The sequence below is a fragment of the Ranitomeya variabilis genome, chromosome 7, assembly GCF_051348905.1.
Source record: "Ranitomeya variabilis isolate aRanVar5 chromosome 7, aRanVar5.hap1, whole genome shotgun sequence".
In the NCBI taxonomy this organism is placed as follows: Eukaryota; Metazoa; Chordata; class Amphibia; order Anura; family Dendrobatidae; genus Ranitomeya; species Ranitomeya variabilis.
Window position 1 is genome coordinate 61,683,522 of NC_135238.1, and position 18,794 is coordinate 61,702,315.

Genomic DNA, 18,794 nt, shown 5'->3' on the forward strand with positions numbered 1-18,794 from the left:
CTGTGAAGCACTTGGGCATTCAAAGTTCTCACCACATATCTAGATAAGTTCCTTGGGGGGTCTATTTTCCAAAATGGGGTCACTTGTTGGGAGTTTCTACTGTTTAGGTACATTAGGGGTCTGCAAACGCAACATAACGCCCGCAGACAATTCTATCAAAGTCTGCATTCCAAAATGGCGCTCCTTCCCTTCCGAGCTCTGCCGTGCGCCCAAGCAGTGGTTTACCCCCACATATAGGGTACCAGCATACTCAGGACAAATTGGACAACAACTTTTGGGGTCCAATTTCTCTTGTTACCTTTGTGAAAATAAAAACTTGGGGGCTAAAAATCTTTATTGTTAAAAAAAAAATATTTTTTATTTTCACGACTCTGCATTATAAACTTCTGTGATGCACTTGGGCATTCAAAGTTCTCCCTACACATCTAGATAAGTTCCATGGGGGGTCTAGTTTCCAAAATGGGGTCACTTTTGGGGGGTTTCTACTGTTTAGGCACATCAGGGGCTCTCCAAACGCGACATGGCGTCCGATCTCAATTCCAGTCAATTTTGCATTGAAAAGTCAAATGGCGCTCCTTTGCTTCCGAGCTCAGCCATGCACCCAAACAGTGGTTTACCCCCACATACGGGGTGTCGGCGTACTCAAGACAAATTGTACAACAACTTCTGGTGTCCATTTTCTCCTGTTACCCTTGGTAAAATAAAAATTTGGAGGCAAAAAGATCATTTTTGTAGAAAAAATGCGATTTTTTTATTTTCACGGCTCTACGTTATAAACTTCTGTGAAGCACCTGGGGGTTTAAAGTGCTCACCACACATCTAGATAAGTTCCTTAAGGGGTCTAGTTTCCAAAATGGTGTCATTTGTGGGGGGTCTCCACTGTTTAGGCACATCAGCGGCTCTCCAAACGTGACATGGCGTCCGATCTCAATTCCAGCCAATTCTACATTGAAAAAGTAAAACGACACTCCTTCTCTTCCAAGCTCTGCGGTGCGCCCAAACAGTGGTTTACCCCCACATATGGGGTATTGACGTACTCAGGAGAAATTGCACAACAACTTTTGTGGTCTAATTTCTCCTGTTACCCTTGTGAAAATAAAAATTTGGGGGCAAAAAGATCATTTTTGTAGAAAAAATGCGATTTTTTATTTTCACGGCTTTACGTTATAAACTTCTGTGAAGCACTTGGGGGTTCAAAGTGCTCACCGAATATCTAGATAAGTTCCTTAAGGGGTCTAGTTTCCAAAATGGTATCACTTTTGGGGGGTCTCCACTGTTTAGGCACATCAGGGGCTCTCTAAACGCGACATGGCATCCGATCTCAATTCCAGCCAATTCTGCATTGAAAAAGTCAAACGGTGCTCCTTCACTTCCAAGCTCTGCGGTGCGCCCAAACAGTGGTTTACCCCCACATATGGGGTATTGACGTACTCAGGAGAAATTGCACAACAACTTTTGTGGTCTAATTTCTCCTGTTACCCTTGTGAAAATAAGAATTTGTGGGCGAAAAAATCATTTTTGTGAAAACAAATGCAATTTTTTATTTTCACGGCTCTACGTTATAAACTTCTGTGAAGCACTTGGGGGTTCAAAGTGCTGACCACACATCTAGATAAGTTCCTTAAGGGGTCTAGTTTCCAAAATGGTATCACTTGTGGGGGGTTTCCACTGTTTAGGCACATTAGGGGCTCCCGAAACGCGACATGGCGTCTGATCTCAATTCCAGCCAATTCTGCATTGAAACAGTCAAACGGTGCTCCTTCACTTCCAAGCTCTGCGGTGCGCCCAAACAGTGGTTTACCTCCACATATGGGGTATCGGCGTACTCAGGAAAAATTGCACAACAAAATTTGTGGTTAAATTTCTGTTTTTACACTTGTGAAAATTAAAAAAAATGGTTCTGAAGTAAAATGTTTGCAAAAAAAAGTTAAATGTTCATTTTTTTCTTCCACATTGTTTCAGTTCCTGTGAAGTATGTAAAGGGTTAATAAACTTCTTGAATGTGGTTTTGAGCAGCTTGAGGGGTGCAGTTTTTAGAATGGTGTCACACTTGGTTATTTTCTATCATATAGACCCCTCAAAATGACTTCAAATGAGATGTGGTCCCTAAAAAAAAAATGGTGTTGTAAAAATGAGAAATTGCTGGTCAACTTTTAACCCTTATAACTCCCTAACAAAAAAAAAAATTGTTTCCAAAATTGTGCTAATGTAAAGTAGACATGTGGGAAATGTTATTTATTAACTATTTTTTGTGACATATCTCTCTGATTTAAGGGCATAAAAATACAAAATTTGAAAATTGCAAAATTTTAAAAATTTTCGCCATATTTCCATTTTTTTCATAAATAATCGCAAGTAATATCGAAGAAATGTTACCACTAACTTGAAGTACAATATGTCACGAAAAAACAATCTCAGAATCAGTGGGATCCGATAAAGCGTTCCAGAGTTATAACCTCTTAAAGTGACAGTGGTCAGAATTGTAAAAATTGGCTCGGTCATTAAGTACCAAATTGGCTCTGTCACTAAGGGGTTAAAGCAGGGGAGAGGAAAAACAACGGACTACAGTCGTTTCACGTCTTAACTGACGCTTCTATGGGTCCATTATTATTATTATTTATTATTATAGCGCCATTTGTTCCATGGCGCTTTACATGTGAGGAGGGGTGTACATAATAAAAACAAGTACAATAATCTTAAACAATACAGGTCACAACTGGTACAGGAGGAGAGAGGACCCTGCCTGCGAGGTCCATTCATAATTGTGTGGAATAAAGGACTTTTAATTCAAGGGATATGGGTGAGTGCTGCATTTCTATTTCTACTTTCTGAATACATCACGATGTGGGGAGTTTTTCTGTATACGGCACTGGCAAACTTCATCTCATTGAAGGAAGGATGAATGTACGTACAAATGTACCGAAACTTTCTTGGTAAAACTCTGCTGCCATCTAACAGGATCTAGATGATGAAATGAGGGAGGACATTTCAGCAAAACAATGATCCCAAACACACAGCCAAAGAAACTCTCATTTGGTTTCAGAGGAAGAAAATAAATCTGTTAGAATGGCCAAGCTAATCACCGACCTGAATCCAATAGAAAATTTATGGAAGGAAATAAAGTTCAGAGTTCATAAAAGAAGCCCTTTGGATTGGATGGCTTGTTATTGACATGTAAAGGTCAGCCAGGGCTGTAGTCGTGGCCAAGATACTTGGGCTCTGCATGCCCTGGCCTCCCTCTACATAAACATGTCCCTTTAACAGCTCACCTGCTGCTCTATTCTGTGCACTGGCAGGTCTTCTACTCTGTTACGGATCTGCAACACAGGACTAAGGTAGAAGGGGGAAAACTGACGCTGCACTATGACTAGGCTGAAACCCTACGATGGAGTGGGCGACCCATTCCTTGCGAATAGACCCACCGACGATCCTAGGTTAATCTCAAGCGAAGACCTATAGATAAGGGGTTCCCTAAAAGAACTAAGGACTGGGTACAAAAACAGGTCACCTCCTAGTAGAAAACACAGAGAAGGCTGCAGAAACCAATAGAAAACAGAAACTGAGGCTAGCAGAACCAGAGGTACCAGCACTGCACAAATAGCACACACAGAACACAAAGAAAAGCACCAAGCTAGAACTCTAGCGAATTAACACTGTTGTCCAGCAAGGACTGGGAGGCAGGCGCTGGTTAATAAAGAGTTAAACAAACACCTGACCCAAGACAAACCCAGCACCAGAGGAAAAAGACCAGCAGCCAGAACTCTACAAGAAAATGGCTGATAGTCACAAACTAAACAGATTCTAACATACTCGGCTGCAGTCAGACTGCTTCACTCCCTCCAGGAATAACTGAGACACAGTCCAAGGGTAACTTCAAACACAACAGTTTACTTTCATTTTCTCACAGCTCATCCAGTTTCATTATCACAGTTACATCAGGTTTTACAGTATATGTCACTTCAGCTTTCTCTTTCTTCCTTTCCCCGTCACACGGCTCGAGCCCGGGTTCTACCGTCTCATATGGCATTTCAGTGTCCTCCCTGTCCAGATTCCTTGTCTCATGTGGGAGTTCCCTCAACAGCTTTTTCACCCCAGCTCCGAGGGCATCAACCTACGCAATCATCTGCCACATGGCGAGCGACCTGCCTGTCTTTCCTGCTGTGTCTTCTGTTAAATATAACCTTTGTCCAGTAGCTGCTGACGCTTGCATGTTTCTGGCCCAGCTGGTAATGGGGTGCTGGATAGCTGGGCACTATGCTTAAGCACCAATGTTGCAGGGTATTTAACCGGCTTCTGGGCATCTAAGCCCCTCTGCGCTTTACGGGCGCCCAGGCCATTCTGACAAAAACCAGGAAGATCCCTTCCTCTAACCTAAGTGACCCCTCCTAAATTAACTATTAACAGGGTGACTAGTCTAAGCATTCTGTACTCCATCTAATGGCTTTAGCACTAACTGTACTGTCCCTATAATATACATTGTGCAGCAAAAAGACATGTAACATATATATATATATATATATATATATATATATATATATATATATATATATATACATACAGCAGCATACATTATTATATTACAAGGGGGGACGTGCTTAAGGGGTTAGGGGTGTAGCATAGTCCCTGTAACCCCTTACAGACATCTGGTGACAATTTGATGTCAATAGCACCTTTATAAATATATTTACTTAGAAAATTGGTGACGTGTTCAATACCACTTTTAACTACTGTATATAGTTTAAACAACAGTTACTCTTTAAATTCCACAACAAGGACAATCAATTTTCTACTCAAAAGGCTTTGTTTAATCCCATGCCGGCATTTGACCTTGCGGTATGTCATATGCCGGCTACCAAGCTTTAATACAGGCTAAGAAATTGAGTCTGCATCTTTGCCGACAGTTGATGGCTGTTATATTCAGCCATCATCTGCCTCTTACAGCCATGCATGAAGCTGAGCTCCAAAAACTGCTGTTAACCTGTTAAATATCGCGGTCAGTATGTAACAGCTTTTATAGTTGCCTATCGGTGTGCCTGTATGATGGTACTCCTGGAAAGGCCAGTTACTGGCTGGTGTTTATAGGAGACCATGATCTTTACTATATACAGAAATACCTTGCTCTGACGTATGTCGCTCAAGCAATGGAACAGGATCAAGTCCCCTATGATGACTAACAAATGCAAAAAAAAGTAAAAAAAGTTTTACAAAAAAAATTAAATTATATACTTTTGTTGTATCTACATATTCATAAAAGTCCAAATTACCCAAACAGGCAAACAGTATAAAGAGAGAAAAAATCTAAACACCAGAATTGCGGGGTTTTTTTGCTAACGCAACAGAGCAAATGATGGTTATAAATGGTGATCAAAACATCATATATACTTCAAAATGGTATCATTAAAAAGATTGGCGCAGGGCTCAAAATACAAGTCTTTATACAGTCTCACTGACTGAAAATTGAAAACGTTATGGCTCTTGAAAAGGCGATACAAATAAAAAAACTTTTTTTCTCACAAAGTCTTGATTTTTTCTCGTTACTTAAAAAAAAAACTAGTCCTATTTGGTATTTCCATAATCATACTGACTTGTACAATCATATTGCAAGGTGATGTTTAGTATATATTGAATGCCGTGACAAAAATACACCATAAACAAGTGCAGAATTTAGCTTTTTCTACTATTTCACCAGAGTTATTTTTCTCGCTTTTCAGTACATCACATTATAAAAAAAGCAATTTTGTCATTCTAAAGTACAATGCGTCACGAAAAAAATCAAGTCTTCATGCAGCTATGTCAATGGAAAAATAAAAAAGTTATGGCACTTGGAAGAATGGTAGGAAAAAAACAAAAGCTCAAAAACGGGGCTCATAAAACTTTTACAAATAAAGGAACTTTTGTAAAAACTACTTGGTAAAGGTTGTCCATTTCTTGATGTATACTATACTAATCTAACTATCAATTCCTAAAATAAATTGTCTTTCCGAGGAATAAAAGGACACAAACTCCTGCATTCTGAAGAGAAGCCTTGGCAGCCCGTCACGTCTCCCTTGGCCTCTAGCAACCGAAGAGGATGTTAAATGACTTCATTAGTAAATTGATTTATTCACACAAGACATACTTTCAAGATGGAAATGAAATGGCTTGAAAATTTATGTCTGTAAGAAAGTGTCCTAATAAGATTTGCATTTTCTGATCATTCTGAAAACAGTCTCTATTGTTAGGTCTTAATTAATCTTTTCTAAGGAGTTAATGTGAGGACATGGCTGAATTTTAAAGCTCCGCTCCACTTCAAACCTGAAAATGACTTCACGTAACCCCAGATTCCGGAGATTTTCAATCATTTATGACCTATGTTTGTCATTTCAGTGGGGTCTTTTGTATGGAGTCACTTGTCACAACTCCTAGAATCTGATGACCCTCTCAAACAAGTCGTTGCCGATAACCTCCCTGATGACATTCTCACCAAGGATTTCGAGGGTGAATCATGGAAATACTCCACATATTCAGATGCTACAGTTCATTCAGGTACCATTACCAACCACTACTAGCAAACAAACCTCCGTCTTTTTTTTGCGTTATTGCCCCATGAATGGGACTGTAGAGGGTGTTCATATGCAGTCTATAAGTGATCTTCGAAAAAGTGGAATTAAAACCTCCCATGATTTGGATTTGATATGTTAGTATTTATGAAGTTGAGACCCTGTTCCTTAGTAGTATTGAAAATAGACTAATGTGCCATAAAAAGTGAATATATTCGCAAAGCCAAATTTACACACAGTATTTGGTCAAACGCAAAAGTGATCGCAAGAAGAGAGAAGCAGTAATTATTATCTATACTTTTTCTTTCTTTTGAACACACTGTTGGCTAAAAAATACACATCAAACATTGTACTGAAACTGCGTTAGAAAATCTGGTCTTGAAGGGAATCTGTCACCAGATTTTTACCACCTAATCTGAGAACAGCATAAGGTAGAAACAGAGACTCTGATCCCAGTGGTGTGTCAATTACTGCTTTGGTTGGTGCAGTTTTGATAAAATCACTGTTTTATCTGCTGCAGATCTACCAATTCTTTGAATGCTGAGCTCTGTATAACCCCGCCCATTCACTGATTGGCTTTGTACACAGAAAGCAGCCAATCAGTGATGTGGGCGGGGATATACAGAGCTCAGCATTTAGAGAACTGGTAGATCGGCAGCAGTTAGAACAGTGATTTCATTGAAACTGCAGCAAGCAGCCCAGTAAGTGATACATCACAGAAATCAGGGTCTCTGTCCCCACATCAAGCTGCTATCAGATGAGAAAAACCTGGTGACAGATTCCCTTTAAAGAGAATCTTATGAGCTCATACAATTACCAATGAAACAAATCACCGTCCCCTTCTCTAGTGTCCAAACTGTTTTCTTTTTTAAATGCTGTTTACCGTAGTTGCTTTTTAATTAAATTCCTCACTTTAGATTAATTTATGTGGTGTGCAAAATACGCAATATATTAAGCTACAGAGGTCCACAACTTTGTTACCTATGCCAAATTCACACATTTATGCCTTTTTTTTTTTTAAAGACAGCACATGAATTCAACATGGATGACATCAGTGTACTGTTTGGTATACCACAGGCCCATTAATTCACATATATAAGTTTGATCCGCAAACTTTAACAAGAAACTTTAAAATCTTTATTTACTTTAATGGATATGTGTTCTGTTGAAAAAAGACTGAATAAAACATGTAAACTAATGTCCATAATGTGAATATGGCCTTAGTCAAAGCAAATTATGCACCTCAACTTAAAATGTAACAGCTTTTAATTATAAATCATGTATCACTATGGAAGTTTTTAGAAATTTGTGTTACTCTAGTTATTGTGGCAAGTGTGATACACTGTGTTTTTGACATTCTTTTATGAAAAGCTTTTGCCCTTAATATTTTACATAAATCCTTACAGATTCTGTAGGTGCCAATATGGAGGCTTCACTGATTTTTACACCATCATCCTTCATTCCACGCTCTGCAATGGCCAACCTTACAATACACACGTTGGGACGAGCAGTAAATGTAATGGAGGTGAGTCAGTATGTTACATACTTGTATAGCTTAAATTCAAGTGATCATTTCTCATACGATTTATACATTTTTTCTAAGGTGTTCTGCGGGAATAGAAAATAAATAAGTAAATAACTAAAATAAATCTAATTATAACTTCGTACACTTAATTAGCAAATCATAATTGTTTTCTCTATGGTGGTATCAATATGGAATTAAAATGGCTGCTGTCCTGTTACAGTCACAGAAACCTGTCCTAGAATGTCAGTACAGGAGACTATGAGCAAGTGCAGTAGGAAGGTCCACTACAGTGACTATGAAGATTCAAGTACATATGCCACATAAATTCATTCAAAATTACAGGTAGGACAGCAGTGTGAGCAGCCTTTTCCTACCTCAGCACCCCCGGTATCTCCAGTATTAGTTCAGTTAGACATGGTGGACAGCAGTGTGAACAGCCTCTTCTGACATCATCACTCCCGGTATCTCCAGTATTAGGTCATATAGACAGGGTGGACAGCAGTGTGAGCAGCCTCTTCTTACCTTATCACTCCTGGTATCTCCAGTATTAGTCCAGTGAAGCATGGTGGACAGCAGTGTGAGCAGCCTTTTCTTACCTCATCACTCCTGGTATCTCCAGTATTAGGTCATATAGACAAGCTGGACATAAGTATGAGCAGCCTCTTCTTACCTTATCACTCCTGGTATCTCCAGTATTAGGTCATATAGACAAGCTGGACAGCAGTGTGAGCAGCCTCTTCTTAACTTATCACTCCTGGTATCTCCAGTATTAGGTCATATAGACAAGCTGGACAGCAGTATGAGCAGCCTCTTCTTACCTTATCACTCCTGGTATCTCCAGTATTAGGTCATATATACAGGGTGGACAGCAGTGCAAGCAGCCTCTTCCTACCTTATCACTCCTGGTATCTCCAGTATTAGTCCAGTGAAGCAGGGTGGACAGCAGTGTGAGCAGCCTCTTCTTACCTCATCACTCCTGGTATCTCCAGTATTAGGTCATATAGACAAGCTGGACAGCAGTATGAGCAGCCTCTTCTTACCTTATCACTCCTGGTATCTCCAGTATTAGGTCACATAGACAAGCTGGACAGCAGTATGAGCAACCTCTTCTTACCTTATCACTCCTGGTATCTCCAGTATTAGGTCATATAGACAGGCCGGACAGCAGTGTGAGCAGCCTCTTCTTACCTCATCACTCCTGGTATCTCCAGTATTAGTCCAGTGAAGCAGGGTGGACAGCAATGTGAGCAGCTTCTTCTTACCTCATCAATCCTGGTATCTCCAGAATTAGGTCATATAGACAGGCTGGACAGCAGTATGAGCAGCCTCTTCTTTCCTTATCACTCCTGGTATCTCCAGTACTAGGTCATAAAGACAGGCTCGACAGCAGTGTGAGCAGCCTCTTCTTATCTCCGCACCACTGGTATCTCCAGTATTAGGTCATACAGTCAGGCTGGACAGCAGTGTGGTCGGCCTCTTCTTATCTCCGCACCACTGGTATCTTCAGTATTAGATCAGATAGATAGGTTGGACAATAGTATGAGCAGCTTCTTCTTACCTCACCACCCCTGGTATCTCGAGTATTAAATTACATAGACTTGATGGATACATCTTCTTGCCTCAGCACTAATGGAATGATATGTCCAATATTAGGTCATATAGACAGGGTGGAAACCAGTGTGAGAGGCCTCTTCTTACGTCATCACTCCTGGTATCTCCAGTATTAGGTCATATAGACAGGATGGACAACAGTGTGAGCAGCCTCTTCTTACCTCATCACTAGTGATGAGCGAATATACTTGTAACTCGAGATTTCTCGAGCATGCTCGGGTGTCCTCCGAGTATTTTTTAGTGCTCAGAGATTTAGTTCTTCTTGCCGCAGCTGAATGATTTACATCTGTTAGCCAGCATAAGTACATGTGGGGATTCCCTAGCAACCAGCTAACGTAGCTAACAGATGTAAATCATTCAGCTGCGGCAATAAAAACTAAATCTCCGAGCACTAAAAAATACTCGGAGGTCACCCGAGCGTGCCCGAGAAATCTCGAGTAACGAGTATATTCTCTCATCACTACTCATCACTTCTGATATCTCCAGTATTAGATAACATTGACAGGGTGGACAACAGTGTGAGCAGCCTCTTCTTACCTCCGCACTCCTGATATCTCCAGTATTAAGTCAGCTAGACACGGTGGACAGTAGTATTTCCATATCAGGTCATATCAGGAACTTAAATTTAGGGTATTTTATAGCAATTACAGTATATACATTTGTAATTTAATACAATAGCTATTAACAGCTTGTTTCCCCAAAAAATATGCTCATAGTTAACGTTGGAAATTGATGGTGGCCATGACCACTTTAATGTTTTATCCTAGCTTGGAATTCGCTTGGAAAATGCAGAAGATCTTCTCAAGTCATTACTGGGTCGTCACTCTTCAACATTAAATGAAATTCTTGTGGGGAAAGGGGAAGACAAGCAGTTTACTTCTGAACCACCCATGGAGACTGTAACATCACCTACTGATAAGAGACATACATCTAAGCTGTACAATCCAGGGGAACTGCTGGGAAAAAAGTCTGATCAACAAAAAGTCAAGAAATCCAAGCACAGCTGTCCAAGTGGAAAGTACAACAAGCTAAATGAACTACACCAGAAGGTAATGAAGTATTACATCCTAATCCAAGCCAAACAGACCTTTCACCCTGGTCTGTATAGGAGGTCAGATGCCACAAGCCCACCATTGTGCATCACATGTCATGGTCCCAGGTGCTATCACTGGAGCCAGATGCAGCTGCAAGTTGACTCATGATTCATGATCAAAATATTTTATATGATACAATTGTAACAGTAAAAAAAGAAGATCCTAGTAGTCCTATTAGAAACATAAAATAAAGCATAGAAATATAGAGACCATGATTTTTCTTTCTGTTAATTTATAGTTAATGCCTTGTCTAGTGAAAACAAGTTATAACTTATTGATCGGAGGGGTTCGGACAACTGGAAGCCGCTTCAGTCAGCAGAATGGGGGCACCTTTTACTAGGACGGATCTGTAGTGCACATGTTCGACCGCCTCTCCATTCATTCCTTATACTGTTCTCATACTCAGCAGTTCCATAGAGTATGACTGGAGAGTATCCAACATGCTTCTCCATTCTGTGATAGGGGTATAAGTACCCGCCCATTCATGGTTAAAAATTCCCCATTCTGCCAATCGGTGCTTTTCAATAAATAATTTTTCAAGGATCCATTTTGCCGGATTTTCCACTTCTTTTTCTCCGGGTTCCCAAGTTTCCTCCCACACTTTAAAGAGTTACTGATAGGGAATTTAGATTGTGAGCCCCAATGAGGACAGAGATGATGATGTCTGTAAATCGCTGTGGAATTAATGGCGCTATAAAATAAATAAATATAGCATTGATAGCAATGGTTTAAAAAAAATAAATAAAAGGAAATGTAATTAATGGCATTTTCCATCTTCTTCTTGAAGTTTATAGAAGGAATGACTGACAAGAAAGAACTAAAATGTGGTCTTAGCCTGAAGATTTTTGGGAATGAGCTCATCTTCTTGGATTGTGAAGGCGTAAGAGACACGGTGAAACAATACTCCTTGAGCCTCGCTGGACTTGCAGTAAAACTGCTTAAGGTATAATCATTAGTGTTAGATTTGTGTTGTGACAGTAGATCTCAAGTGTCTCGTGATAAAATATCTTCAGCATTTCTTCAGGGACTTGACTTTTTGAATTTCCGTACTTTCCTACGACTTCTGAAATAATTGTAAAATACCACATGTTTGGAATATTTATTGGCCATTCGATATAATCAACAATCAGCCTCAACAATAGCTGAGTGTAAGTCACCGAAACCTAATAAAAGCAATAACCTTCACATGTTAGTTTTAATATTGTAAAGCTGTGAAGTTTTTGGGACAAAAAAAAATCACTGCATATAAAAGTTTGTGATCCTAGAATTTTGTTAACGAATCCGATATTCTAAAATGTAATTTATAGTTTTCAATAAAAGGGAACTCAGGTACAACATTAACCTCGCTCATAAACACACTCTAGCAAGATACCGCCGAAATTGGTTTAGAGGGAATGTTTAATCAGAAAAAGACCTATTGTTGAAATCAGATTTTTTTTATGTTAAATTTAATTTTTTAAGTATTGTGAATTTGTTTTTTAATTTTCTGTATTAGTATCTGTATTAAATAGGTGGTCCAAAACTAACAGACATTTAGAATTACATTATTCAGTTTAATGTAATAATCTACCGTAATCTATTTTCTAATATACTTTAATTAAAAAGTCCCTACTGTTCCCTCTCTACTCTAACTACTTTTATTTTATTTTTTCACCAACTTCCTGGTTGATGATGCTTTCTTTGAGAATCCCCATTGCATGCTGGGATACTCAAGATGTCACTGTCCACACCTTGAAACAAGTCATCATCAATGACAGTCATTTCAAAGGCTGGGCTAGTCCCTGCTTTCCTGAGCATGCATTGGTTGCCAGTTCCGATGTTTGCTCATTAGATTCTTGTGACTGTGTAATATTCTTTTTAATGCACTTTTGACAATGGGCTCCCTCACTGGCTCTGATGAGAAGTAAGGAGCCGCTAAGACATCAAATGTTAAGGAGAAAACCCAACGAACAGGGAGAACAGAGACCAGCCTCAACCTCGAAACTGACATCACTTTCAAGGATGGGTATGGTCTCTGCTTTTCCTTCTCACCAGGCTATCACCTTATAATGCACAATGACAGTGCACTCTCTGGCTGGTCCATCACTTCTCATCACAGCCGGCGAGGGAGCGCACTGTCACTGTTGCAAGACTCTTCTTAGGATTCATAGAAATTGACAGCCAACGCATGCTCAGCAGAGCCCCTGAAACGAACGTCACTGATGAGGCTTCGTTTTAGTGTAGGGATTGAGGCTGTGGCAGTGACCGCAGCTTGTGCCTGCTGATGACATCTCATTTGAGTATCCCAGCATGCTCTGAGGATTCTCAAACAAAGAGTCCTCAAACAGAAAATTGGTAAAAAATAAAATAAAGCAGTTAGATAGGGTGGAGAGAGAACTGTAGGGGCTTTTTAATTAAAGTATTTAAGGAAAGAGATTAGATTATTACAGTAAATACATTTAGGGTTAAATCAATGTTATTTTCGGACCACCCATTTAAATCTTACATTTTGCAATTTGCTAATTCTAGACTCATATATCCTGTTCATTATAGAAAACTTTTCCGCCATCTCAATATCATTTAATGTAAGCTAACATAAACACATTCACTTTTAGAAGTAGCCAGGTAATGAAATCATACTTGTCTGCTGCAAAAGTGTGGCCAACCTAAATTTCTTTATATATTTCATATATACGCTTCTGTCTGGTACAGGGCAGACCAGCAGTAGAGATCCCGTTACTTTCATGAAATTTCTCTCTAATTGTGCAGTTTATAGGGACTAAGAGTAATAAATGAAAGTTTAGCATGCCTGCAACAGAACAAACCCGCTAAAGGATAAGTTGCCCTTGAGCAACTTATATATTTTGATGCAATGTACATAAAAAGTCACTTTGTAAATACATTGAGCCCGATTCATTATTGCACTTGCATCAGTTTTTTGTTGAGTTTTTGCTGTTTTGCGCTCTATTTTTATATACACCAAATTCATCTTTCTATTTGCACGTTTTGAAGTGTGTTTGCCTGTTTTTATTTATTTAGTTTTTTATTAGTTCACCTTGTTTTAGAGTTTGCATTTGTTCTCACCTGCTTCATCATTTGCGACTTTTGGAAAAAATAAAAATCACAAAATTTACGTAGAACTTTCAGTACACCACTGAATATGCAAATATCTTTTTACAGTATATTAACACCAGAATTCTAAGAATATGTTTACTTGTGATCCAAACATTGGTGTTCAATACACTAAGGGATATACAGCTCTGGCAAAAATTAAGAGACCACTGCAAAATGTTCAGTTTGTCTGATTTTGTCTTTATAGGTATATTGTTGAGTAAAATGTAAATTGTTCTGCTTCTGGGGCAAAAATGTAAGTGGAGCGCCCCCACACCGCCGCAGGGCCGAGGGGTACCCGGAGCCGGGCCTCTGAGTCTCTGCTCTGGGGTTGTCACGGTGGCTAGACCCGGTCCGTGGCCCTGTCTGTCAGTGGGGGACGTCCAGTACAATAAGTGGTGTTGTAACGGTGCAGTTGTGGGGTGCAGGTCGCGGTAAATAACGAGGACACCAGGTTGCAGTCTCTTTACCTCTTTACTGAAGATCTCTGAGTCCTCAGTCCAGAATACGGCTCACCAGGGTGCGCAAGTCCGGCCGGTCCAATGACACTTCCAGAGTTCTCTTCACAGGAGGAAATCTGTGCCTTCCCCCTAGCGCTATGTGTTGTAGTCCTTCCCTGCTGCGCTTACGGAAAGTACCCCACAACTGTTGTGTCTGTTTCTTAAGTTCCCTCACAACTCGACTAGATGATGTTTTGCTAATCCTCCGTCCCTCCCTGAGGTTCGGGTAGGAACGGCACCCGTTTGACGGGTAGGCCTGGAGTTCTTCCGGGACCCTAGAGACGCCCCTCTCCCACAATTGCCTCCCAAGACTTCATAGGTGATTTGAGTTAGACAGCCCGCCTGAGACTGACTGTCCTGCCGCTGTTTGGAGTATTGCTTGAAGCTGAATGTTATTCTACTCCCTCGGCGTTCCGGCCACCGGTAGTGCGCCTCAGTAGGATGTTGCTTCGATCTTACAGCACGACTCCTACTGGTATTTCTCCTTTGCGTGATCCCGTTTCTCACTCAGCACAATCTATCTCTCTTCTAATCCTTTCTTGGGCACCGCCGCTACCCGGAGCAGGCACGGTCCCGTTACGTTCATTCTCGTTGCCAAGCCTCTGTCAGGATCCCACCCCTGACAGAGACCCTACTGTATCTTCCCCTACAACACCCTCTGCCACAAGGTGTTGCCTGGTTCCAACCCAGTCAGCTTTCTGATCTAACTTCCTGCCTGACCCCCAGTTTACCCACTATGGTGGGGAGTGGCCTAATGAATAGCACCCTTAGCTCCCCCCCGGAGGCCCGGCTGTGAAATGTATTGGTGTCTGTGATACCTGATCAGATGAACTCCTTCAGTGCCATCGGACACACCATAGCTCCCCATAGTGGCGGAGCCACAGTACTGCAACGACCAGGACTCTGGGGCGCTGCACTCCCCCCTGGTTAAACACAGTACTCCGGGACTGGGAAGAAAACAACAATACAAGTTTAGCAAAAAGACATACAATTTTGTTGAGTGCAATAACAATAAGTATACTTGAACAGGCTTCCCTTTATGGGAGGTAAGGACACTTGAACGTTACAAACATGGTTAGATAACATAGCAACATGCTATAAATAACTCTTCTTACCCAACCGGGTATTCTACTAAGTGCAAAAATTGCTGAACAATACTTTAACGTTGCCTTTAAGGACATACACTCCGTATCCACTAAAGACCTTCCTATAATCACATTATAAGGTAATTTAACTTTTTCATTCTCCTTCTTTAAATCTGCAGGACCGCCTGTCCTATCGGCACCAGACCTACTGCCTCTCCTTTCTGTTACAGGACCGCCCCGTTCAGCCAGGGCCTACTGCCTTTTCAACTTCTATACACAGTACAGATCATAACATTACTTTCAGTTTTAGAAGCACTGAGCCATCTACGTATGGCTCCTAGGAGGACTCACTCTCTAACCCCTACGGGTTCACTTTCTGTCCTCTGTAACACATTATTAACTCTTTCTTTACAATAAACTAACTTTCTATGGAGGACTCAGGGTTTACCTTCTATCCCCACTTTCTATCAACATTACCAATCATTCCCCCTTCTTTCGAGAAACATCATCATTTCTTCACAATTAACTGGTTGGATACATATAACTTTCTCATATACACATTATCATCACTTTCTTTCATCAAACATTATTGCTACCTATCTTAAAGCAATATCACCGTTTAAGTGCAACAATTGAACATCCCCTTTAAGAAGGGACCAAGTCTCTATGAGGTAGCATTTCTTCTCAAGCTACCAGTCCTTACTTAGCAAAGGTTCCAGTGTGGTATCTTCACAAAGAGTTCTTCTTTAAGTAAAACCAGTAGGGAGCACCTTTAATAAGGTGCTAACTATATACAAAAAGTTCGCATCATGCACTGTTCATGATTACAGCAGTTCTTTTCAACTAAAAACTTGTGCAAAAACTTTAGAAAAACAACCAAAAACAAACAATAGGGATCCCGGGTCAACAAAGGGATCCCTTTAAAAAGAAAAAGTTAACCCTGAACGGGTTTAGCAGCAAAAACAGGAAACAACAAACAGTTAAAACTATGTACATTCTCAAGGCATTCATGCTTACTCTTTTGGCGCAGCAGGTGGTTTCCTCCCGGGCCTCACCAGGCCAACGGGCCGCGCTGCCTCACCAGGGAGTGGCTCTGGTCCCAGCAACGACAAGATCCCTCGCCGTGATGCTCTTCTCACCGAGGATCCTGCACGCCCCCAAGGCACATGGTGGGTCCGTGTTCTCTGCTGTTCCGCCGGGTCAGGTTCTTTGGCCTTTTCGGCGGGAGGTTCATCGTCGGAGGTTTCAGCGGTGGCCTGGAGCGCAACACATCGCTGGATGCCCCGGGCCATCCAGCCAGCTTCGCCTGTTGCTCTCCTCCACCGGGTGTAAGTTACGGCATCACCGGGCTCCAGGTCGCGAGCAAACCTTCCTCCGCAGTGCTCGACCTCGTTCCGATCCACATGGACTTGTAGCGGCTCCCCGATCTCCTGGATAACCCCTCTTCCATATCGGGGGTTGAAGGAGACCACCACACCCCAGTGGGACGATGAGACCTCCGCAACAGTGGTCAAATCAATCTGGGCTGCCGGTTGCGGTCGGTTCCGCCATGCAGCCATCAAGCGCCGCAGGTGCTCAGCCTCCGGCAGGATCTTCATGCCCGGGGCCTGCAGCGTACCTTCAGCCGTGGCCGGGTGGGAAGGAACAGGGGACACCGGAGATAGGTGGACTTCTGTGGGCCGACCTAGCCGAGCAAGCACGCGAGCATCAGCCTCCACGCGTCGCGCTATCTGGCGAGCCTCGGCTGCAGCTACACACTCCTCAGACGGTGGCAAGGGGGGTCGGCCCATCGGTAGCTCCGTGAGGGTCAGTCCCCGCAACGTTGACGCATCTGGGGCTGTGTCGGGTGGTGCAGCCTCAGGCTGGATTGGGTCAGTCCCACGCGGTGTTCTCGGTGTCGCCATCTTTTCTCCTTCTCCAGTGTCTTCTTCCCGCGGTCTTTTTCGTGGGCGGCCCCGTCTCCATGGTCTCCACCCTCCAAACAGGATCAGGAGGCGGACCTCGGCTGCTGACGGACACGTCCTCAGGACACAGAAATATTTAGACTGGGCGGCCATTGTTGTTCGCGCTCTCCAGCTTACCTACGCCCACTCCACGCCCCTCTTCTCTTCCTGCGCTCTCCTCAGCGCTGCAATGGCGGCGGATTTTGGCGGCAAGTGGCGCAGCACACAGTCTTTGCAATAAAGTACAGTCCAAGCACAGTAAATCACAGTTCCAAGGCACACATGACCTGCTTCTTCAGGCTTAAGTAGATCCTGTTCGTGACGCCAAGTTGGAGCGCCCCTACACCGCCGCAGGGCCGAGGGGTACCCGGAGCCGGGCCTCTGAGTCTCTGCTCTGGGGTTGTCACGGTGGCTAGACCCGGTCCGTGGCCCTGTCTGTCAGTGGGGGACGTCCAGTACAATAAGTGGTGTTGTAACGGTGCAGTTGTGGGGTGCAGGTCGCGGTAAATAACGAGGACACCAGGTTGCAGTCTCTTTACCTCTTTACTGAAGATCTCTGAGTCCTCAGTCCAGAATACGGCTCACCAGGCTGCGCAAGTCCGGCCGGTCCAATGACACTTCCAGAGTTCTCTTCACAGGAGGAAATCTGTGCCTTCCCCCTAGCGCTATGTGTTGTAGTCCTTCCCTGCTGCGCTTACGGAAAGTACCCCACAACTGTTGTGTCTGTTTCTTAAGTTCCCTCACAACTCGACTAGATGATGTTCTGCTAATCCTCCGTCCCTCCCTGAGGTTCGGGTAGGAACGGCACCCGTTTGACGGGTAGGCCTGGAGTTCTTCCGGGACCCTAGAGACGCCCCTCTCCCACAATTGCCTCCCAAGACTTCATAGGTGATTTGAGTTAGACAGCCCGCCTGAGACTGACTGTCCTGCCGCTGTTTGGAGTATTGCTTGAAGCTGAATGTTATTCTACTCCCTCGGCGTTCCGGCCACCGGTAGTGCGCCTCAGTAGGATGTTGCTTCGATCTTACAGCACGACTCCTACTGGTATTTCTCCTTTGCGTGATCCCGTTTCTCACTCAGCACAATCTATCTCTCTTCTAATCCTTTCTTGGGCACCGCCGCTACCCGGAGCAGGCACGGTCCCGTTACGTTCGTTCTCGTTGCCAAGCCTCTGTCAGGATCCCACCCCTGACAGAGACCCTACTGTATCTTCCCCTACAACACCCTCTGCCACAAGGTAGAGCAAAAAGGCGTCAGTTATATATAGTACATAACTATGGCGACTCTTAATATGAGTAATAATACTAAGGAGAACCAAGAGTCAAAACTAGCCAATATAAATTTTCAAAGGGTTAAATTTTATTTCAAAAAGTCATATACACGAAATTGTATCATGCGGTAAAAGAA

General features: G+C 42.4%; 1 protein-coding gene across 1 annotated transcript in view; it reads left to right on the top strand.

Moving 5' to 3' along the window:
- The window catches only part of LOC143786017 (uncharacterized), a 376,109-nt gene that overhangs the window by 98,662 nt on the left and 258,653 nt on the right, over positions 1–18,794 (top strand). The window contains exons 14-17 of the mRNA XM_077275186.1: positions 6,367–6,525; positions 7,946–8,064; positions 10,443–10,724; positions 11,557–11,712. Coding sequence (XP_077131301.1) covers positions 6,367–6,525; positions 7,946–8,064; positions 10,443–10,724; positions 11,557–11,712 — 716 coding nt within the window. The remainder of the gene's footprint in view (positions 1–6,366; positions 6,526–7,945; positions 8,065–10,442; positions 10,725–11,556; positions 11,713–18,794) is intronic.